Below are 23,602 nucleotides of genomic sequence, written 5' to 3'. Positions count from 1 at the left end.
AGTATGGGGATAAGTTTCTTGTAAGCATAAACTAAGTACTAAAAATGAATAATTGTAAGAGCCACTAAAGGGAAGAACTTGCGTAATGGTTAACAGTGACAGTTTGGGCTAGGTCTGGCCTCTCCTTTCCCTCCACGTTTGTGTGCACACTGGATCATAACAAAGGTAAATTGTGTAATTAATCATGTAATCAGTGAGTAGTCCATTATGTTTTATATGCTTTCATATGATTCATCACTGCATCACTTTAGATTTCTGGCTCTCTCAATAGGGAGTAGAATCTATAAAACCTAATGTATTAGTCCATTCTCTCACTGCTATGAAGAAATACCTGACTGGGTAATTTATAAAGGAAAGAGGTTTTATTGACTCACAGTTCTGCATGGCTGGGGAGGCCTCAGGAAACTTACAATCATGGTGAAAGGTAAAGGAGAAGCAGGCACCTTCTTCACAGGGTGGCAGGACAGAGTGAGTGCAAGCAGGGGAAGTGCCAGATGCTTATAAAACCATCAGATCTTGTGAGAATTCACACACTGTTATGAGAACAGTGTGGGGGAAACTACCCCCGTGACCCCATTACCTCTATCTGTTCCCACCCTTGATACATGGGGATTATGGGGGTTCCAATTCAAGGTGAGATTTGAGTGGGGACACAGAGTCAAACCATATTACCTACTGAGTCATATCCAGAGTACCCAATTGAGAATATACATTTCTGAAGCTGATCTAGAGATTTCAGCTTGGTACCATACATTCAGGTAGCTGCCGTGAGTCCAGTGGAACTGTCAAACATGCTCTCCTGTGATTTTGCTGTTTGTCACCTGCACTTACCTAGTTTCCCCATATTTTATTTATAATGAATTGTACATTATAAATGCAGTTAAATGTGCGCAAATTGTCAATGGACTCCATATCCAGGAAGCTCTTCAAATAAACTCTCTTAATACATAAGTTTCATTTTAAATTTGCAAATGTCACTTATTTATTGTTCTTTCCATTTTAGATTCTTTTCTTTAGCATCACAGATAGAGTCTTTCTCATGGATAGCAAGTTGATATCCATGTACAATTTGACTTGGTGCCAGAAGCATATTTCTCTTTTGTCTCCCTGCCTTTGGGCTTCCTCTTCCTGTGGCTTGCTTGGTGTCACACGTATTTCTCCTTCCCCCACCCTTGCCACCAGCTCCATCTTTTCTTTCCTCCTCTTCCTCTATCTCTCCCTTTCCAAGCTGCCAAGAGGAAGAAATGGCCAATAAGGATAATAGTCTTCCAAGGCTTCACTCTCCCAGCTGTCTACAAAGCTCCCTCAGAAAAGATGCAAAACTTTTCTGCTCTTGGAGACAACAGCAGGCCAAGAAGACTTTTCAATTTAAACGTGCTCGCGTTGCAGCTCAAGTTGCTTGCCTAAGATTTCGGAGAGTAGTTTTTCACAGACTTGGATACTTTTTCAATTAGCAAGTTTGAAATAACACATTTAAACAATAATGGAACTGTCTTAAGAAAGTAGACAGAAGTAAACCTATATAATCAGATATATATCTTTGTTTTCAAATATATGTCCCCTTCAAAAGAAGATTATATGTATAATGTTAAATATAATCACAGCAATCACTTGAAACTGATTTGACTTTAGAAAATAAATGGGTGATTAGAAGGATGCTGGTAGTATTTTTTGCTGGTTTCATGTTGCTTGGCACCTATTCTTCCTTCCTCTGTTACTTCTCCTCTACATTTTTTAAAAATTTTATTTTTAATTTTATTTTATGTTAGATAGAGTCTCACTCTTTCTTCCAGGCTGGAGTGCAGTGGCATGATCTCGGCTCTCTGCAACCTCCACCTCCCTGGTTCAAGGGATTCTCCTGCTTCAGCTTCCCAAGCAGCTGGGACTACAGGCATGAGCCACCACGCCCAGCTAATTTTTTTTGTATTTTAGTAGAAACAGGGTTTCACCATGTGGGCCAGGCTGGTCTCAAACTCCTGACCTCAAATGATTCCCCTGCCTCCACCTCCTAAAGTGCTGGGACTACAGGTATGCGCTACCACGCCCAGCTATTTTTTTTATTTTTATTTTTATTTTTTTGGTATTTTAGTAGAGACGGGGTTTTACCATGTTGGCCAGGCTGGTCTCAAACTTTCGACTTCAAATGATCTGCCCACCTCTGCCTCCCAAAGTGCTGGGATTACAGGTGTGAGCCACTGTGCCCAGCCCTTCTCCTTTTTTGATGTCCATATTTCCTGCAGTTGATTATAATAAATACAGTACAGGAACTTGAAAGCAGCCATGTAGGTTAATGTCTTAAGGAATACTCAATAGGAGTTGTTAATTGAGGTAGAAAATATATTTGTGCAAACTAATAGGAATTGGAGAAAGAAAGAACTCATCTGATGGAAGATGTAACTGCAAACAAAAGAAGAATGAAGGAACTAGAAGATAACTTGCTTTACCGCCTGACAAGTACCCAGGGGTCCCTGGTAGAAGACAAGAGTCTCATTGTTGTGCTGAGTAACACAAAAAGGACAGCCGAGGAGGTGACACAGAAGCTAGAAATTTCTGCTGAGACAGAAGTTCAAATTAACTCAGCCCGGGAGGAATACAGACCTGGTGAGTTTGGTAATGAAAGACAAATGTCACTGGAAAATGAAATGAGAGAGGAACGAGAATTAGAGAAATGGAAGGATGTGAGGGAGTTATACAAATGATTATGCAAAGTGGAGGTGTTTTGTGGAATTTCTGTTGGCAAATATTCAGTAAAATGGAGGTCAAAAATTTTTATAATGGTATCCATTTTCTGAGTACTTGTCATTCATGTTAGTAAATCCTTTAAGGTTCTCATGAACTTGTTTTGATGTTAGAAAGTAAAGAAGGAGAATTTTAAAAAATCTGATGACTGCAAATGAGTGAAATCTGAGGAATTAGTGCCCAGTTGTTTGTTGTTTGGTAACACTATGTTGGTATTTTGTTTATAGTTTTTGTATTAGGAAGGTAGTTCTGTGGTCTCATGGGAGATTTTCATCCTCAGCCACCAATTTGCAAATTGGCCTTGTACAAGAAAAGCCTGCTAAATAATTCAGTTGGATTGGCTATCTTTTAGTATTTTATTATTCCTTTTAACAAATAATCGGCCGGACGTGGTGGCTCACGCCTGTAATCCAAGCACTTTGGGAGGCTGAGGTGGGCTGATCACCTGAGGTCAGGAGTTTGAGAAAAGCCTGGCCAACGTGGCGAGATCATCCTGGATAACATAGCAAAACCCTGTCTCTACTGAAAATACAAACAAAAAAAAATTAACCAGGCATGATGGTGGGCACCTGTAATCCCAGCTACTCAAGGCTACTGCACTTGAACCCGGGAGGCGGAGGTTGCAGTGAGCCGAGATCGCGCCATTGCAGCCTGGGGACAAGAAGCAAACTCTGTATCAAAAATAATACTAATAATAATTAAACTGTCATTTATTGATAGAGAGGCAGAAGCATCATCTTTGCAATGGGTCGTTTTCCAGACTTGAAGCCCAGGTTAGGCATGGCTTCTTGCTGAAACTTAAGGATGAGGTCCCTAATGGCTACCTCGCTTGCTGGGTGTTAAACACACAACCTTTGAAATTTCTTTGGTTGTCTTTTCTACCTGCAGTAAAAATAGAAAAAATATTTTTACGAGGGGTCTAGAGATTCTAAAATGAGAAGTGCCATTTAATAAATACAAATAGCTGACTACTTACAAAATGTTGTAAATAAGAAATAAATATATTAATAAGTGAGTATCGCTTTGTATCCCATATCTGGTAGGCAGCCACTGATAAGATATAAAAATAAAAGTTGTTGTTTTCATTTAGAGTTTAAGCTGGTCTCTCTGCATGGGTCATTTATTTTCCTCTTTCGTAGCACATGCAACCTTGCTCTTTGTCTTCCAGTGGCTACACGGGGCAGCATCCTCTACTTCCTCATTACCGAGATGCGCTTGGTTAATGAGATGTATCAGACTTCGCTTCACCAGTTTCTGGGCTTGTTTGACCTTTCCTTAGCCAGGTACGTCAGTACTCAGGAAGCTAAGCTGAATTCTAGATCTGTGCACCAAAATAATGACATTACATTTATAGCTTCCTTCCCCTTTGTTAGTAAGAGTCTTTTTCTTTTTTTTTTAAATCTCAGATCAGTGTAATTACCAATGTATTAACAAATCATTCTGGTTCACCATTTTATGCCCAGAGAAAACTCTGCCAACTATTTATCCATTGATTTGATTCCTTTGTCTTCGTGTGTTTCTGTTAAACAAGAAAATTCCCGAGATCTTGTTGTGAGTAATAATGCCCTGCAGGTGGAATTGATTTAGGCAACATTCAGGATTCTGTTATGTTATTTCATGTTGAGAGCATGCTTGTTATTTTAGATTTAGGAGGCTTACTCTTGATGTGTAAAAATAAGTATTCTTCCTCCAAAGTTACTTATTTTCCATTAAAGACAATTGTTTTTACAGACACTTGAAAAGGGCAGCGGGATAAGCCCGATATAAATGTTATCTTCACCAGGTCTGTCAAGAGCCCAATTACAAGCAAGAGGATTGCTAATATCATTGAGCACATGACCTACGAGGTTTATAAGTATGCTGCCCGAGGGCTGTACGAGGAGCACAAATTCCTGTTCACCTTGTTGCTTACCCTAAAGATTGACATCCAGAGGAACCGAGTCAAGCATGAAGAGTTTCTCACTCTTATTAAAGGTCAGTATAAGAATACAGACTATAGCACACAGGTGCAGATGGAGGAGTTATTGTGAAAACCCTTTGCAGTACATTTTTTGGTTATAACAATTTCCTTGCATTATGTAAGATTGCATTTAGATGAGATATTTTACTTGTTCTTTTCTTGAGTGATAACTATCTATTGAGGACCTACTGTATACCTGGGCATGGAATAGGTATTTGGGGCATGTCAGTGAACAAAAACCCTTGAAAAGCATATATAGATTTAGGGAGGGTACAGAAAAAAATAGTAAAATAATCAATGAATTTTATAGTGAGTGGGAAGATGGTAAGTCCTATGGAAAACAGAGCAAGATGAGAGGGGTGGGAAGTTACAGGGCATGTGAGGTGGGAGAAGCTTCAAGCTTTAAGTGGAGTATTTAATGGGGTGGCATTCCTAAGAGATTGGTAAGTGGGCAAAGACCTGAAAGAGCAGGAGGTGCTGGCCATGGGGACATTTAGGGGAAGAGGGTTGAAGCAGAAGGGATGGCATCAGGGTCTCTGGTAGAGTGAGGCTGGTGTGATGAAAATAAAACAAAGTAACTGGGTGATGAGTGAAGCAGATGAGGACACTGTGCAGCTCATCCTGTGGATGATTTATTCTGCATGTACTGAAGGGTTGCTCACAGCCAGGTCCACTGAGTCATTCAAATGAAACAGCCCAGTGGAAGGCTGGAAAACATAAATTCACTATCACATTCTTGAATGTCTTGAAAACAGTATTTGAAGTAACTGTGTGTCTTAATTCTCAATACTATAAGAAATTACTATAGACTGGGTGGCTAATAAACAACAGACATTTATTTTTCACAGTTCTAGAAGTTGGAAGTCCCAGATCAGGGTGCAGCACAGTGGGTTGTAGTGAGGAGCCTCTTCTGTGTTGTAGACAACTGTCTTCTCATTGCATCTTCACATGCCGGGGAGCGGAGAAGAGGAAGCATGCTCTCTAGTGACTATTATAAGGGCACTAATCCCATTCCTAAGGGCTCCACCATCATGATCTCATCTAATCATAATTATGTTTCAGTGGCCTCACCTCCCAGGACCATCAGAACTGAGATACAGGGTTTCCACCTATGAGTTTTGGGGAGACCCAATATTCATCCCATAACGCTATGAAAATGAAGCCAGGGTCTAAATAGATTCATCTAGTATGCCTTGCTAAACCAATTCTTTAAAAATAAGACATAATTTTATCTAGCAGGAGATTTTCATGCTTAACATGGAGAGTAGATTTGTAGGGGAACTTGAAGATGACCCCTAGGGGAACAGAAGGGAAGGAATGTGGATATGCACGTGCTGTGCCCTGGTGGGGGTTATAGGTCCATAGTCTTACATATGCAAATGCATTTTCGTATTCATATACATATACATATGCATATGTATGTGTATATACATGTATCTTATAGTAGCAACAAAGACTCATCTGTTTAGATTTGAACTTAGAAATGGTTAAATTATGGACAATCTCTCTTTAATTGTCTGTAACTATTAAAGATTTACTCTTTAGCTATATATGAACTTTATTTTCCAAATTTCCTAAATCAGAATAATTGGCAGATGAGTATCTGGAGAGAAAGATGTGTAGATGTAAGAATTGCCTTCTTTGGTGAACCCTTAATATGTTACTGATTTCTGGACTCAGTGACTCTAGTCCCCAGTTTCTAGAGCTTTTCAATGGATTGTTGTTCCTGTCATTCTCAACTCAGGTATGAAATGTATTTCCACATAGAAATAACTTCGAACAGAGTGTCCAGCTCTTGTTGAAATGCTGTGAAGCACATCACAGTTTGTCTTGATGATAGCAAACATAAGATTTAGAGTTAGGAAGTTGAGAGTTAAAATATCTGTTGGCTTTGTCACTTTCTTGATGAGTGATCTTGAGAAGGTCATTTATCCTTTTCAAGCTCCAGTTTCCTCATCTGTAATACAAGGATAGTAAAATCTACATAGTAGGATTATTGAGAATTTATACAATTTATGCAAATCCTGATACATAAGATATGCTTAGCAAATGATGGGCATCTTTATATTATCTTCAGCACTTTAGTTATTTTGATTAGTCTGATGCTTGTATGGGTTGGACTGGTTGTCTTGGGTCTTTGGCTTTCAACAGCTGTTTATAACACTGCTTCATGAGACAGTTTCAGAGGAAACTTTGGAGCAGGATTATGTTGCAAATCTGCCCTTCATTCGTTAGGTTGATGAGAGCTACCTGGTGATATAAACTCTCTCTGTAAGGACTTTAAAATCATTTAACATAATTTAAAATGTTATTTAGATAGTGTTATGGTGCAAATGTTTGTATCTCAATAAAATTCATATGCTGAAAACCTAAACCCCAAGTTATGGCATGAGATGGAGGGATTTTTGGGAGGTGATTAGGTAGTAGGGGTAGAGTCATGATAAGGGATTGATGATCTTGTAAGGGAGGCTCGCCTCTCTTACACAGAGCATGGTGGCTCAAGCCTGTAATCCCAGCACTTTGAGAGGCCGAGGCAGTCAGATCACTTGAGGTCAGGAGTTCAAGACCAGCCTGGCCAACATGGTGAAACACCGTCTCTACTAAAATACAAAAAAAAAAAAAAAAAATTAGCCAGGAGTGGTGGCTCACACCTGTAGTCCCAGCTGCTCGGGAGGCTGAGGCAGGAGAATCATTTGAATCTGGGAGGTGGAGGTTGCAGTGAGCCGAAATCATGCCACTGCACTCCAACCTGGGTGACAAGAGCGAGACACCCTTTCACACACACAAAAAGGGCTCAAGAGAGACCCTAAATCCTCCACCACGTGAGAATTGCAGTGAGAATATGGTTTTCTATGAACCAGAAGTGAGCTCTCACCAGACACCAAATCACTGGTGCCTTGAACTTGGACTTCCCATCCTCCAGAACTGTGATAAATAAATCTCAGTTGTTTATAAGCAGAATGCCTCCTAGAATATGATATTCTATTGTAGTGGCTGTTGAGCCCACTAACTACAACAGATTTCAATTTTTTTTTTTTAAAGACAGAGTCTTGCTCTGTCACCCAAGCTAGAGTGCAGTGGTGCAATCACAGCTCACTGTAACCTCAAACTCCTGGGCTTAGGTGATCCTCCTGAGTAACTAGGACTACAAGCTCATGCCAGTACATCCAGCTAACTTTTAAATTTTTTGTAGAGATGAGGTCGCATTATGTTGCCCCAGCTGATCTCAAACTTCTGGGTTAAGCTATCCTCTTGCCTTTCCACCCAAAGTCCTGGGATTACATATGTGGGCCACTGTTCTTGACCTCAGTGGTGTTTTGATGCTGGTCTTTTAGTCATTTCTAAGATGGGAAAGGCTCAGCCTAGATTAGTCTCTAAGTCTGCCTTAGCTGTGACAATTTACGATTGTGTGGCATAGCTTGTATAAAACTTTCATTGTAAGCGTGTATCATTTTCACAAAGTATTATGATAAAAACCCAAACTTACTTTTTTTTTTTTTTTCAAAGCAAGAGTTTGAGAAAACAAGGGAACAGCACAATTCTCAATCATCTGGACAACTATTTCAAATTATTCCTTTCTCAGCTATTTATCTTTCAAGGGTCTATTTAATTTGTTACCACGTTATTCAGGAATATGTCCTCTCCCCCAAGTTACAATCACTATTTGTGCCTAATTGTGTACTTTGGGAGCGGGCAGGTTAGTCAAAACATAGTTACCCACTCATAAACAACGAATAATACTCTGGCCTGCGAGGAACACTCTTTCCTTTTCGTGAATAGCCTTTCCCTAACCCTCTGGTGGGTGTGTTATTCTTTTCAGTTTGTTGGAAAATGGGCAGTTGCTAAGGTGCAACATTTTATTCAACACAATGCATTGTCTTTAGGTCTTTGCTCACTGGTGTTAAAATTTATGCAAATATTTACAGTATTTTCATCAAATTGGCTTCAAGACCATACTTACCTCATTGTAAATACATTATGATGGATTTGGCAAAAAATAACAATTTAGTAGTGTACAAGATGCCTGGATAAAATAGAGATTAGCTCAATGGATATCTTGAGTATTATCATTTGTTTATAACCTACTCTGCTCAAAGGTTTTTAAAGTGGCCAAATGGATTGATTTTATCATTTTAAGAATAATGCATAGGCTGGGCACGGTGGCTCACGCCTTTAATCCCAGTGCTTTGGGAGGGAGGCTGAGGCAGGCAAATCACCTGGGGTCAGGAGTTCGAGACCAGCCTGAAACACATGGAGAAACCTTGTCTTTACTAAAAATACAAAATTAGCCAGGCATGGTGGTGCGTATCTGTAATCCCAGTTACTTGGGAGGCTGAGGCAGGAGAATCACTTGAACCTGAGAGGCGGAGGTTGGGAGCCGAGATCACGCCATTGCACTCCAGCCTGGGCAACAAGAGTGAAACTCCGTCTCAAAAAAAAGAAAAGAAAAGAAAAGAAAAAAGACAGCACTTTGGGAGGCCAAGGTGGGCGGATCATGAGGTCAGGAGATTGATACCATCCTGGCTAACACGGTGAAACCCCCATCTCCACTAAAAATATGAAAAATTAGCTGGTCATGGTGCCGGGTGCCTGTCGTCCCAGCTAGTCTGGAGGCTGAGGCAGGAGAATGGCGTGAACCTGGGAGGCGGAGCTTGCAGTGAGCCGAGATTGCGCCACTGCACTCCAGCCTGGGTGACAGAATGAGACTCCGTCTCAAAAGAAAAAAAAAAAAAAAAAAAGAATAATGCATAGAGCATATTTTCCTCGATATTCTTCAATAGATGGTATTTATTAAACAGTATATTTTATCCTAGAGAAGACTTCCTAACTCTTTCTTAAAATACAATTGCTCACACATTCAATTGTTCTGAAGTGGGCAACAAAAACATTTTTAAGGTGTCATTTTTCTTACATTACTGTCAGAGTTATGTGGGTTACATGAGCTTTGGTAAATCATCAGCAAAAAGATAAGGGTCAGAACCAAATGGAAATGTTTGTTGTGATTAACTTAGGGTATAACCACAGACATAAGTGATACAGCATGGAACCCTTGGGGTGTGTTCAAGGTAGATGTAAGTAATATACTGATTTATAGAAGAGAATCCTTCAAACACATCTAGTACTACTAACTTTTCTAGATTAATTATCTGTTGAATATTAGCTTGTGCTAACATTGGGCAATTCTTAATATTGGCAATTGTTGCTCATTTGGTGACCCTCTGCCATGTTGTCTATCCTGTTTTGTGTACTTTACACAGACGCTCGTGACACAGGTTTAATTATTCTTATTTTACTTATTTGGAATTAGAGACCCAGACAAATGAAATGGTTTGTCTCAGACATTGTCCAGGGAAGACTAGGACAGAATCCCGCATCTGCCTGATTCCAAAGTTATATTACTGGTGATTAAATGGGTTTTTCTAAAAGTATCTATTGATTTATTAAATGTTGCATGTTTTTCACTATGATTTATATTTCTGTGCTTAAAAAAGTAAAAGTAGTAAAGTAATTGAAATTAAAATAGTTTAATACAAATTTTACTAAATAGGTTGTTTTACAGTGAAGGAAGGAAAATCTGATAATTTAATGTTTACTTTTAAAGGAGGTGCCTCATTAGACCTTAAAGCTTGTCCTCCAAAACCATCAAAATGGATCCTGGACATGACGTGGCTGAATTTGGTGGAACTTAGCAAACTTAGACAGTTTTCAGATGTCCTTGACCAGGTAACAGTGCTTTGAATTAACTTAAGCTAATGTCAAGTTGAGCAGCTTTCTGATTTATCACTAGATATAATATTTGTGGAAGAGAGATAGTTCTTAATATTGCACTCTTAATATGGTGTTACATGTACTTGACCTTCCTTGAAGCTCAGCTACACTCTGATAAAGCATACTCCGCTCATCATTAACTGGTCTTGCAGGAAGAAATGTGCCCAGGAACTTGAACTAGTATCATCCTGGGCCATATGTTAGTATCACCAATCGGAGGTCCAGAAGTAGAAAAACTGATAGATCCAATTTGATTAAATAATTAGACTCAAAAAGGCGTTTCCTTCTTTCTAAAGGTTAAATGAAAAGACATAAGAACAGATTGCCTCTAAATGCTAAATTTCCTTTCTTGCCTCTTGTTTCTCTCTCTCTTCTTCTTCTTCCCCTCCTGCTCTTCCCATTATTTGACTTAGTTAGGCATCTGGGTATGAATCTCATGCAAGCACTTGGCCTCTTGTCTTTAGAAGTAATCATCCTTCTAGAATCAGCCAGCTCCTGATGAACTCTGCATGTGCTGGAATCATGGAAGCTGGGTATAGAGAATTAAATTGGGACGAGCCAAGAAGCAGGTTCTTGAAAATCAGGTGACCATAGAGAAATGGGATTGGCAGCAGGGTGGCTTTATTCAGCTATAAGTTGAAGCCTTTTTTTTGGCCAGGAAATATCTTAAAGTTGGTTCTTGACTTCCCCAGTTTAAGTTGGCCAGTTGCTTATGTTCTGCTATACTTTTATGTTTTGGCTTATCACTGGTGATGTTTTTTATTACTACTGTGTACTTGGGGGTACAAACCATTCTTTTGAGTTATTCCCCTATAGAGTTACCCCCAGCAACCTTGCCCAGACAATTGATATTGAAGTTGCTACCTTCTGGAGATGATATCTTATGCATGAAACCCCTCAATATTAAGTAGTCTTTCATGATTGAAAGAAGTTACTATTTTTATTCTTACATGGTACTTTCTAAATATGAACCTGGAATGATTTGCCCTTGATTATATCCCAGGAAAGACATTTGAACTCTTAATGAAAGGGAATATATCAGAGAACATAAGATGATATTTATCTGTAGACATTATTTGTTTGTTCGGTGTTTCTGATCTGCTTACTATGTAATTCCTACCTCTCTCTGGTGTTTTAAGCTGCAGAGGATAATGTACTATGTCCTTTTACTCTTTCCCAGTTGCCTAAGGGTAGCAGGTGTCTGATCATTCATTTGATGATATTAACTGGCATATTTCCAATTACTCTAGATTAATGGAGTATTGATCAGAAAGCTGTTCATTCAATAATAAACATGTATTAAATGTCTTCTTTTGTGTCAGGAGTGGTCCTGGGAAATGAGGAAACATTAGTGAATGAGATTTGGTTCCTGACATGAGAAGATTTTGTGGAGCAAATCAGACTTTGTTGAAATAATGAAAATGAGTTTCCATTGATTTTGTTGTATTCTTTACAAATTTGTTACCACAAAGGCAAAGAAGAAATTAAACATCCCAGGACTCTCCCTACTTTGAAATGTAGTTGTAGGCTGATGTTAATATAGACTGACTTTGGAGCAAATGATATTAGATTTTAGACAATCAGACTTTTTGACACTATAATATAAAATTAAAAAACCAAGGAATATAATTTACACATATCTGGAGAGGTCAGAGGTTTGATGAAACATGTCTATGACCTGTTACTGAAAGATTGTTGGGTGGCATGACACATTTTTTATCCCATGGTATTTTCAGATATCAAGAAATGAGAAAATGTGGAAAATTTGGTTTGATAAGGAAAACCCAGAGGAGGAACCTCTTCCAAACGCCTATGGTAAATCTCTCGACTGCTTCAGACATCTTCTCCTTATTAGATCCTGGTGTCCGGACAGAACCATTGCCCAGGTAAAAAAGTCCGTATTAAAGAGAAAAATGAGATAATATTTTTAAAGATAATTTTCTTTTAAATTAAAAAAGTATTTAAAATGTGAATTCCAGTGAGAATTTTCTTGTAGGCTTCTGTGATTTTCTAGCAATATGTGTGAAAAATGGAAAAGTAAACCACAAATGAATGTATTGAGACATACGTTTGGGCTAAGTGATTTAGTAACTTTTTCTGACCTGACTGCTACAATAGGAGTAAATGAGAAAACCATGATTCTAAGGTTGGCATATAGGTATAACATAAGGGTAATGCATTATTCTTTTATATCATTTTATATTCAATCAAAAATTATATGGCTGCTCCATTTTGCTGGTAGTAAAACAGTGTTTCTGAAAGCAGGAAGAATATAAAGGCGTTAGGGTGAAGAGACTGGGGGAAGGACAGTGTGCCCAAACTGTAGTCATTTCTCCAGAAGAATGTCACAGCTCTAGATGTCAGTAGGTTGTCTTACAACTGAATTTCACATATGGTTTAAATGTGAATCCTGCCTCCAGATGATTCATCTGTTTAAAGACCTTTAATTTACTGGCTTAGTATCATGGGACTTTACCCACTATAAGGACTTGTGTCTTGCCTTTATGATGAAAAGTTTAACTCTGATATCAGCCCAGGTTGACTCCTTAAGGGCTTTTCCAAATAAGCTGTGGAGTAGCAATAGCCTTGGGTTTATAATAGAATGTAAGATATATTCCCCTTCATTCTCCAGAGGGAGTGTTAAAAACTTATGGAGTAACTACCTCCAAGTGCACTTAGGTACTGTGGAATCGTGAAAACAACCAGATTCAATGATTTATTGAGAAAAGAAAAATGAGTTTCACAATTCGGGGCACTGAGATCACCTTTCCTTTCAGTTTTTCTTCTCAGTTTCATTACTTTTATCCTGCCCAACTGAATTGTCAAATGGTTGCCTTACTTAAGGACAGTGTGGAAAGAAATGTTTGAGTAGTCTCTTTCTTATCTTTTTCCAGAAACTCTATTTGGTTCAATGCTGAGATTTAAGTAACTCTTTTTTTGTAACTTTATCTTCATTCCAGCTTCTCTGATCCCTGGACTTACCACAGCCATGGCCTCGTACCTGTTCTCCTTACATTTCTTCTTCTGTACCCTAGTCCACCCAGCACATGCTAGAAGAAATGCAAAGATGGCGCCATTCATTGACTTTTCAAGTCCTGTGGTATCTTCTTATGGCCCTTGTGACACCCAAGTGCTAAACAAGGTTTAGAACGTCCATTGGATAAATGTTCTCTCCTCTCAAGTTCTTTTTCTCCTTTTAGAATCCTTTTGTGATTTTCAACCTTTCTGGGAAGGTTGAAAACAACTTTCTGGGAAGTTTATTAGAAGGTCTACAATGTAGATACATTCAATCCCATTCCCCATAGGCTATATGCATTTCTTATTCTCTGCATTTTGGCTGAGTGTAACTGTCCACATCTGGGCATGCCTGATTGCAAAAATGCTGCACTCTCAGAGTGTGTCTCCTGAGAGGTACACATTTATGTCTTAAAAATCCTCAACAGGCTGGGCACGGTGGCTCATACCTATAATCCCAGCACTTTGGGAGGGTGAGGCAGGTGGATCACGAGGTCAGGAGTTCAAGACCAGCCTGGCCAACATGGTAAAACCTGTTTCTACTAAAAATGCAGAAATTAGCCAGGCATGGTGGCAGCACGTGTAATTCCAGCTACTTGGGAGGCTGAGGCAGGAGAATCGCTTGGACTCGGAAAGTGGAGGCTGCAGTGAGCCGAGATCGTGCCACTGCACCCAGCCTCGGTGTCAGGGTGAGACTCCATCTCAAAAAACAAATACTCAACAAAAGGAGGTTGGCACAGGTGTGCAGGTTGTTTGTTCATTTTCTCCCCCATTCATAGGCTGAATCTGTTGCGTTGGGACCACATACGGGGATGAACAAGTTCTGCAGAGTTGTGTGAAGAGCAATGTATGAAAATGCAGCACTCCTCTGTGGGGTGTTGGCTGTCTTTAAAGGCTGGCAGGCTGTGCAGAAGTCTGGCTTGCCACACCTGAATTAACTCTTACATCACTTATTATGGGTGTCCTCCTGTCCCTAGCCAGTGACTTGCTCTTTTCTGCTTCATGGTCTCTGCATATGTTTCTTCTGCATAGAATGCACAGGCTCTGACCCACTTAGCTGTCCTCTTTGCCTCAATAAATCCCATTCATTATCCAAGCAACAGCTTAAATGCTTCTTTCACAAGGGGGCCTTCTCTGATATATTTCTGCAAGATTAATCGGTTTCATACTTTCATGTCTCCCTGCAAGTCATAAATCCTTCAAACTAGTTATTTTGCTATTACTTGCTCAATGTATGTCTCATCCTGGCATGGAGGTGGGGGTCAAGCTTCATAAGGGCTGGACCATTTGTTCACTTCTCTAGTCTTAAAACCTGTTGCACTGCCTGGGACAGAGGAGAGGGTCATGGGCCAAGGTTTATACCTGTTGCATGAGGTGAATCATCTAACATGGTTTGTTAGTTTTTGCACTGCTGTAAATAAATACCTGGCACTGGGTAATTTATAAAGAAAAGAGGTTTCATTGGCTCATGGTTCTGCAGGTTGTACAGGAAGCATGGGGCTGGCATCTGCTCAGCTTCTGGTGAGGCTTCAGGAAACTTTCAATCATGGCAGAAGGTGCAGGAGGAGCTGGCATGTCACATGGCGAGAGCCAGAGCAAGAGAGTGTGGGGAGATGCTGCATACTTTCAAACAACCAGATCTGGGAAGAACTCACTCACTATCATGAGTACAGCACCAAGCCATTCTGTGGGACTCATCTCTATGAGCCAAACACCCCCCACCAGGCCCCACCTCCATCCCTGGGGATTACAGTTCAACATGAGATTTGAAGGGGGCAAACATTCAAACTATATTATTCCTCCCATGGCCCCTCAAATCTCATGTCCTTCTCACACTGCAAAATTCAATCATCTCTTCCTAATCATCCCCCAAAGTCTTGTCACAGCATCAAGTCCAAAGTCCTAAGTCTCTCTGAGACTCATCTCCTCCCACCTATGAGCCTGTAAAATCAAAACAAATTATTTCCTCCCAAGATACAATGGTAGTAAGGCATATTATCATTCCAGGAGGGAGAAATTGGCCAAAAGAAATGACTAGTAGGCCCTATGCAAGTCTGAAGCACAGCAGGGCAGTCCTTAAATCTTGAATCTCCAAAATAATTTCCTTTGACTCCATGTCCTGCATCCAGGGCACACTGGTGCAAGGGATGGGCTCCCAAGACTTTGGGAAGATGGGGAGACTGAGTGATGCCTGGAATTATTGTCCTACTGGCCCGGTGAGATAATGCAGGGTGTTGGGTTGAAGTTGAGGTAAAGAAGATGAAGAAATGTGCTCTTTCTTTTTTTTTTTTTTTTGAGACGGAGTCTCGCTGTGTCGCCCAGGCTGGAGTGCAGTGGCCGGATCTCAGCTCATTGCAAGCTCCGCCTGCCGGGTTTTTACGCCATTCTCCTGCCTCAGCCTCCCGAGTAGCTGGGACTACAGGCGCCCGCCACATCGCCTGGCTAGTTTTTTGTATTTTTTAGTAGAGACGGGGTTTCACCGGGTTAGCCAGGATGGTCTCGAACTCCTGACCTCGTGATCCGCCCGTCTCGGCCTCCCAAAGTGCTGGGATTACAGGCTTGAGCCACCGCGCCCGGCCGTAGAAATGTGCTCTTTCTAATGCACGCATGTGTGATTTCAGATCCATGCCTACTGCAGTGGGGCCTTACCTGGGGTTGCTGAGCATCCTTGCATATTACGTATTTGCCCCATAGACTCATTACATCCCTTAGGCTTACAGCCAATTTGAACCATGACGGTGACCCTATTTAAGAATATCCCTTCCCAGGAACTGGAATTATGACCAAAGGTCCCTTCTCCAGATATAAGTGAGGCAGCCTTCCCTGTTGTTATCTGTTCCAGAGGTTGGCAAAGTAGGGCCTGCCAACAACATTTGGCCCACTGTCTGTTTATGTTCAGCTGGCTACTTAAGAATTATATTTTTAAATACCTGAAAAAAATCACCAGAAGACTAATATTTTGTGATAAGTGAAGACTGTATAACATTCACACTTCAGTGTCCCTAACATTTTATTGGAACATAACCATGCTTTTTATTTGTGTGCCCCTGACTGCTTTTGTGCAACAATGGCAGAGTTGAGTTGCAATAGAGATGATTTGGCCACGAAAGTCTGAAATATTTACCATCTGGCCCCTCAGTATTCTAGCATGTTAACTCATGGCTTGGATGATAATACCTGAACTGGGTCAGTGCTGAGTTATATGGCAGAATTGGCCATGTTGAGACCTTTGCTACCCTGGGGTAGAAAGTGCTTGAATCTTGATGAGTTGCACTGTAGAGATGCTGCAGTGATGGCGGTACATGTGGCTGAGAAACCGCTGCAACTGTGGAATGCCTCCGTGTCCAGCCTTTGAAGTCCTTCCTGATCACAGGACTCCCTGCTTTGGTGACTGTGACTGAATGTGCACATGGAGTAGACATTTGGGGAAGTCAAAGAACATGGCAGTCAAACTTATCAAACACCTGCCAGAGGCTGTAGAAAAATATGTAAGTTTTTATATGCAAGGTAGAGATTTAGATATTGGATCTGCCCAACCTAGAAAAAGTATTGAGAGGCATGAAAATAAATAGCATCCTGTGCCTCAAATTCAACTGGACTGAAATTCACCTCCTCAAAATCTCCCAGCCACTGAACTAATAAAGAGGAAGGTTGGAAGGTGTGAGCCTCTTTGTGGGTGAGGAGCCGAGGTGCTGTTAGTCATTTCATTGCCAGTGGCCTAGTCCTGTCAAAGAGGGCCTGACCACCATTTCTTGTTCCTTTGGGAAACCAGGTAGAGGTCCTTCCCCAAAGCCATCTAGAAATAGTTGCCAAGGCAGGAAATCCTGTATATTCTACAAAGTTGGCATGCCTCTTAATCTGCCATTGGTATGGGGGAATGGACTTTATGAGGAGGATTATGACTTTACAAGAAGGAGAAGAGATCCACAGTAAAATGGCCCAGCTGTTTCTGCATTAGCTGGTCTGAGTTAGGGAATGTGAACGCTCCTCTTTTTGTGTTTTGCACTCTCATGAGGAAGATGGACATTTCATGATGACCAAGTTTCAGACACGCTTTCCCTGGCTATACGAATGATGAAGCTTGTGTGAGAAGTCTCCACACACCAGGTGGAATCAGAAAGTAGGACCAAGCCAGTCGTTCAACAGTCTAGACTCATGTGGCACCCATTTTACCTCTCTTACCAAGCTACGAGAGGACATAGTAAGCCAGGAGAGTCCTCTGTGGTGGCCACTTCTCTTTCATTGTAACCCACAAAGAAGGCAAACACGAGTGGGAAACATCACACCAATTTGTAAGCTCAGATGCTTGGGGTACATTTTGAGGATGAATAGGGGATAGCAAGATATTGAAGATGAGGGATGAGCCCACATTACTGGCTGAAAATCAAACTCTGATGTTTTAAAGTCAAGGATGATGACTGAACCAGCTCTGGCTCCCGTTTGGTCCAGGTCTATCTGAAACCTGTCTGATTCAAGGGAAGCTCCATCTGAAGTTGTTTTGTGTTTCTATGGGAATTGGAGTGGGGAGGCTCACCTGCCTAGCCCTTGGGAGAGTTACAGGTCATGTTGCACCCATGCCTAAGTTATGATTTTTGTGGGGAATGCTGCTGGGGAGAGAAACTTGGGTTTTACCCGTCTAAGGTGGAAGAAGATCACACGAATAGGAGGAAAAGTGTTTTTGAGGGAATTTAATTATTTCGAAGGCAGAGAATATAGACTCAGGGTCGTATTCACAATACCATTTGTTGAAAAATAAATTATAACACTTTCACCTCATTTGAAAAAGGAATTTGTTGTTACCAGAATGTGTTTCTATGGTTGTAATAAAGTTGACAAAATCTGTGATATTTTGAGTATGGATTTCGTTCAAAACAAAATTAATAGTAAAGGGATGAGCCAAATATGGGAAGGAACGACGACAATGATGAGGAGAGAGAATATGAATTAAATCTTTAAAAACTCATTCATTCATTCATTCATTCATTCATTCATTCAACAAATATCCAATACATTTCATGCAAGTAGTCACTCAGTAATTATCTATTTGATCAGTACCCGTTACATTGCAGGTATTGTATTGCTTGCTTTATTATTTACATGCATAAATATTTGCCTTAGAGCATCCTAAACAATAGTTTCCCAGTATTTTTGTTTTCTGGTGTAGCAGGAAGCAACCAGTGTATTGAAATGGGTTTCAGACCAGGGGTCATACAACTTTGGTTCTTTTTTTGGTACTGATGTTTGTACTGTAACTTTGGTCTGATTTTGTACTGAGTAAGCAACACAGTCTTCCCACCTACAGAATGGAGATATAAACAAACAAATATGACAAAACAGTCTCTACCCTGTTTCCCTGACAGGGTTACTGTGGACATCATTGAGATCATTACAAAACTGAATTTTGGAAACTATACTACATTGTCCACATGAAACAGTTGGAACGGCTTTTGCTGACTTGTGTGCTGTTTTTGGCAGGCCCGCAAGTACATCGTGGACTCCATGGGAGAAAAATATGCCGAAGGTGTTATTCTAGACTTGGAGAAGACATGGGAGGAATCTGATCCACGGACGCCACTCATCTGTCTCCTGTCTATGGGCTCAGACCCCACAGATTCCATCATTGCCTTGGGGAAGAGATTAAAAATAGAAACCCGTTATGTGTCCATGGGCCAGGGCCAGGAGGTCCATGCTCGGAAGCTCTTGCAGCAGACCATGGCGAACGTAAGGCTGAGTGTCTACTTTTGTGCTGTTCGTATTACAGATTATGGAATAGCAATGCAGAAGAAAAATACAAATCATTAGGAGTTTAAATTTACATGCTGCCTGCTGTTTACTAAACAGCATTTTTTTTAAAAAAATTTAAGCTAACATTAAAACTTTTGAGGCAATGTGGCAAATAAATCAAAACCCAAGGATAGCAAAGTGGATGGTATACTCAGTAGGTTGAAAACAAAACATTTAATGCAGAGAATGGCAATCCCAAAGAAATGGGATTCTGGGGGTGAAGATGGAACATCGGAGTTCTCACCTAAGAAGTTTAGATCACCTGGGTGTGATGCCTCACAACTTAATCTCAGCACTTTGGGAGGCCGAGGCTAAGGATTGCTTGAGCCCAGGAGTTCAAGACCAGCCTGGGTCATATAGACCCCATCTTTACAAAAAAAATTAACTGGATGTGGTGGCATGTGCCTGTGGTCCCATCTACGTTGGAGGCTGAGGTGGGAGGATCACTTGATCTGGGAAAGTAGAGGCTGCAGTCACTGCAGTCCAGCCTGGGTGACAGAATGAGACCCTTTCTCAAAAACCAAAACAAAGCAAAATACAAAAGAAGGAATCTCAGGGCGGGGTTCACTTCTATGCTGGATAAAAGAGAGAAGCTGAAGTCTTTTTGTAGTTGCTGTGTTTTATATTGAATTTCCTTTTTGTTTTGAATTGCGAATGGTATCAATTGAAATTTTCAAAGGGTAAAGGTTGGATAATTTATTCATCAGTACTGTAAATTTCTGAAGAAAATATAAGGGAAACGTGAAATCTCTAAATTATCAGTTTTACATGTAACTGCTAAGACTTTAGATCTAATGCTTTTTTTTTTTTTTTTGAAAGACAACTCATGCTGCTCTAGTCAGTGATCTAAGATGGGTTATGGAAAAACACCTCAAGATTATGATCTGGATCTTGTAGATGATTTTAGCAAAAATACTTTATAGATTAGATATTGAGGAAATTATTGTTACATGACCCCCAATTTTGCCTGAGTTGCATTACACAAAGATCTTCCTATACGTATGGTATAATTCAGGCAAAAGATAGGCTTATTATTTTCTAAAGCTCTTGCTCTTTTTAGTGTAGTCAGATTCCCAGCGAAAGTTCTTCCACATTCTAAAGGGTGTATGCTCTGTTGCCAGGATTCTGAGAACTAGTGGGAGGCAGGAAGTCGCAGGTCTCAAAATTGAGCAGGCAATCATTCTTCCACCTGATTTCAGTGTAGTACCTATTCCCTCAATGTGCTGGTATCCTCCAATCTAGACCCTGTTTTGCCTTCTGTAGAAAATCAACTTCTCATTTTTCATTAAGGCAGGCAGAATTTGGGGAGTTATGTGGTATATATCAGGTTGCATCTCAGCTTTCTCTAAATGCTAGTTTAGGATTCAACTTTCTTGAACCTCTTTTAAATGTTAGTGATAATGCCTTCACTCTCTCTGTCACTGCCCTTAAGAGTTCATGCCTTTAAAAATTTTCTTCATTGTAGTTTTAATGGAATTTGGGGAGGGATCTGAGTTAAATGGATGTTTTCAATCAACCATCTTTACTTGGAAGTCCTTTTATGTTTAACTTTGATTATATTCATGATTGCAACCACATAGTATTGGTACAATTGCATACTAGTGTATACTGGAACAAATGCATGGACTAAAAAAAACAGCTTGTCTCAATTAAACATTTTTGTTTTCTGAGATTTGACCTAGATTAATTTAAAGTAGTTTCTGTAGCCCAGGCCGGAGTGCAGTGGCGCGATCTCGACCTCGGCTCACTGCAAGCTCCGCCTCCCGGGTTCACGCCATTCTCCTGCCTCAGCCTCCTGAGTAGCTGGGACTATAGGCACCTGCCACCGCGCCCGGCTAATTTTTTATATTTTTAGTAGAGACGGGGTTTCATCGTGGTCTCGATCTCCTGACCTCGTGATCCGCCCGCCTCGGCCTCCCAAAGTGCTGGGATTACAAGCGTGAGCCACTGCGCCCGGCTTAAATTGTAATTATTTAATTACTAAAGAATGTCGTAATTTCGAATTTGGGCGAAACACAAAACCACCTAACTTCCATTTACTGCCGTTGACTTAGGGAGGATGGGCACTTCTGCAGAACTGCCATCTGGGACTTGATTTCATGGATGAGCTGATGGACATAATCATAGAAACTGAGCTTGTACATGATGCATTCCGCCTCTGGATGACCACCGAGGTTCATAAGCAGTTTCCCATTACACTCCTTCAGATGTCCATTAAATTTGCCAACGATCCTCCACAGGGCCTCCGGGCAGGACTGAAAAGAACATATGGTGGTGAGTCCAGAAATACTTCTGAGTCTATAGGAGTTTTCTGTACTTAAATTGTTTTCCTAAAAAAAATTATAAAAGGATTAACTAGGATACGGTTATAGCAAATAGTACTGCTGTTTAACCTGATGGGGAGGTGATGGTCCTCTTTTGTGAATATGCCCCGGCAGTGTTAACGAATCAGAGTTCATGATTCCCACCTTCTAGTTTCCTATTTTCCCAGTACTGCTCTATTTAAGCCCATGCTGTTCTCCAGCTCGACATAATTAACATCAAAAATGAACAATTTTGTCATTTATGGTCTCTGTGCTCCATACCTAAAGTAGTACAGTAGTCTCTTCCCAGAGGAGAGTCTGAGTTACGGTGATGCCTGCCTGCCTTTCATTAGGGCCATATGTCAGAAGGTAGCTAAGTTAAAAATCCAGTGGCAGCAAACTCAGGCCCCAATGCCCCCGTCATGACTGGGGCTGAGGTCGCTCTCTTGGCCGCTGCCTCTTTATGTATGGGATTTGTGGTCATGAAAAGAACATGGAACTTTCAGTTGGAAATCCTGATTCTGGCCCTTGCTGTTGACAATTACTTCGTTCTCTTGGGTGCGAGTCACTCAATCTGAGTTTCAATTTTCTCACATATAAAATAGGGACAAGAGCCGGGCGCGGTGGCTCACGCCTGTAATCCCAGCACTTTGGGAGGCCGAGGCGGGCGGATCACAAGGTCAGGAGATCAAGACCACGGTGAAACCTCGTCTCTACTAAAAATACAAAAAAATTAGCCGGGCGTGGTTGTGGGCACCTGTAGTCCCAGCTACTCGGGAGGCTGAGGCAGGAGAATGGCGGGAACCCGGGAGGCGGAGCTTGCAGTGAGCTGAGATCCGGCCACTGCACTCCAGCCTGGGCGACAGAGCGAGACTCCGTCTCACAAAAAAAAAAAAAAAAAAAAAATAGGGACAAGAGAATCTCTCCAGGAGAATTGAAATAAATTGTAACTGAAATCATGTATTTCATAACCGTAATAAATATAATTATTGTATTTCAATCCGGAAAACCTGCAAAGAGACTTCTGGGGCGTTGTTAACAAGGCTGAAATTCCTGCCAATCTATAAGACAATGTGGGGATAAAATAGAGGTGGAAGGATAATGGCAGTAAAAGAAAATAAATAAATCTAATTATATATACAATATAGTATATGCATGTGTATCAATCATTATTATTTGGAGCATGTACTCAGGTGCAAAGGGCTTCTATATATACTATCTTAATTAATATAAAATTAGTTAAAAGTATGTGCCCCAAGTATATGCTCAAAACAACAGTAATAATAATAGAGTAGTAGTTACAGTAATAGCGGCAGAATTTGTTTAACTGTCGTTACCTTTCCATCTTGATTTTGCCCTCATATGATCTTGCTAGATTGGCATGAACTTGACCCATGTTAGCAAGCTCCTCCTCTCCCCAAAGTCTCTTTGAAGATTTTTCAGAAAGAAATGGCCTCTGGGCACCCAAAAGTTAAATTATTATTGTCACTCGAGTGTCATAAAAATAATCCAAAGTAAGTGAATTTTAATATCAGGGACTTACAAAAATGATTACTTTTAAAAGTAGTAGAAAATAAAGACATTTGAGAGATGATACATTTTTCACCCAACTGACCACAACAGGTGTGAGCCAAGACCTGCTGGATGTGACCTCCGGGTCCCAGTGGAAGCCCATGTTGTACGCAGTGGCTTTCCTGCACTCCACCGTCCAGGAGAGGCGCAAGTTCGGTGCCCTGGGGTGGAATATCCCCTATGAATTTAACCAGGCGGACTTTAATGCCACTGTGCAGTTCATCCAAAACCACTTGGATGACATGGATGTCAAAAAGGTACTGCTGTGCGTGTTGCCTCGTGCCTCTGGTGGCTGTGGGCTTGGGCCATCAAGCTCACAGGACCTCCTAGCTTTGGGGTAAATTATATAAGAGAATTTGCTGTGCTTGCAAAGTCATCTTGAAGTCATAGCAATTTGGGTCACACTTGCCTCTTGGTTTCAGGAAATATTGGTCAAATTTTGATTATTATTTTATTTCTC

At 40.7% G+C, this 23,602-nt stretch overlaps 1 protein-coding gene across 1 annotated transcript in view; it reads left to right on the top strand.

Annotated features, from left to right (window-relative positions):
• DNAH5 (dynein axonemal heavy chain 5) overlaps positions 1-23,602 on the top strand; it is a 252,364-nt gene that overhangs the window by 201,730 nt on the left and 27,032 nt on the right. Inside the window, exons 66-73 of the mRNA XM_025388138.1 lie at positions 2,358-2,601; positions 3,908-4,022; positions 4,523-4,713; positions 10,302-10,423; positions 12,205-12,354; positions 18,959-19,204; positions 21,322-21,541; positions 23,194-23,399. Of these exons, the coding sequence (XP_025243923.1) occupies positions 2,358-2,601; positions 3,908-4,022; positions 4,523-4,713; positions 10,302-10,423; positions 12,205-12,354; positions 18,959-19,204; positions 21,322-21,541; positions 23,194-23,399 (1,494 nt within the window). The remainder of the gene's footprint in view (positions 1-2,357; positions 2,602-3,907; positions 4,023-4,522; positions 4,714-10,301; positions 10,424-12,204; positions 12,355-18,958; positions 19,205-21,321; positions 21,542-23,193; positions 23,400-23,602) is intronic.

This window comes from Theropithecus gelada, chromosome 6, assembly GCF_003255815.1.
Source record: "Theropithecus gelada isolate Dixy chromosome 6, Tgel_1.0, whole genome shotgun sequence".
Lineage (NCBI taxonomy): Eukaryota > Metazoa > Chordata > Mammalia > Primates > Cercopithecidae > Theropithecus > Theropithecus gelada.
The sequence above is the reverse complement of the archived record's forward strand: the minus strand, read 5'-3'. Positions and strand labels throughout refer to the sequence as shown.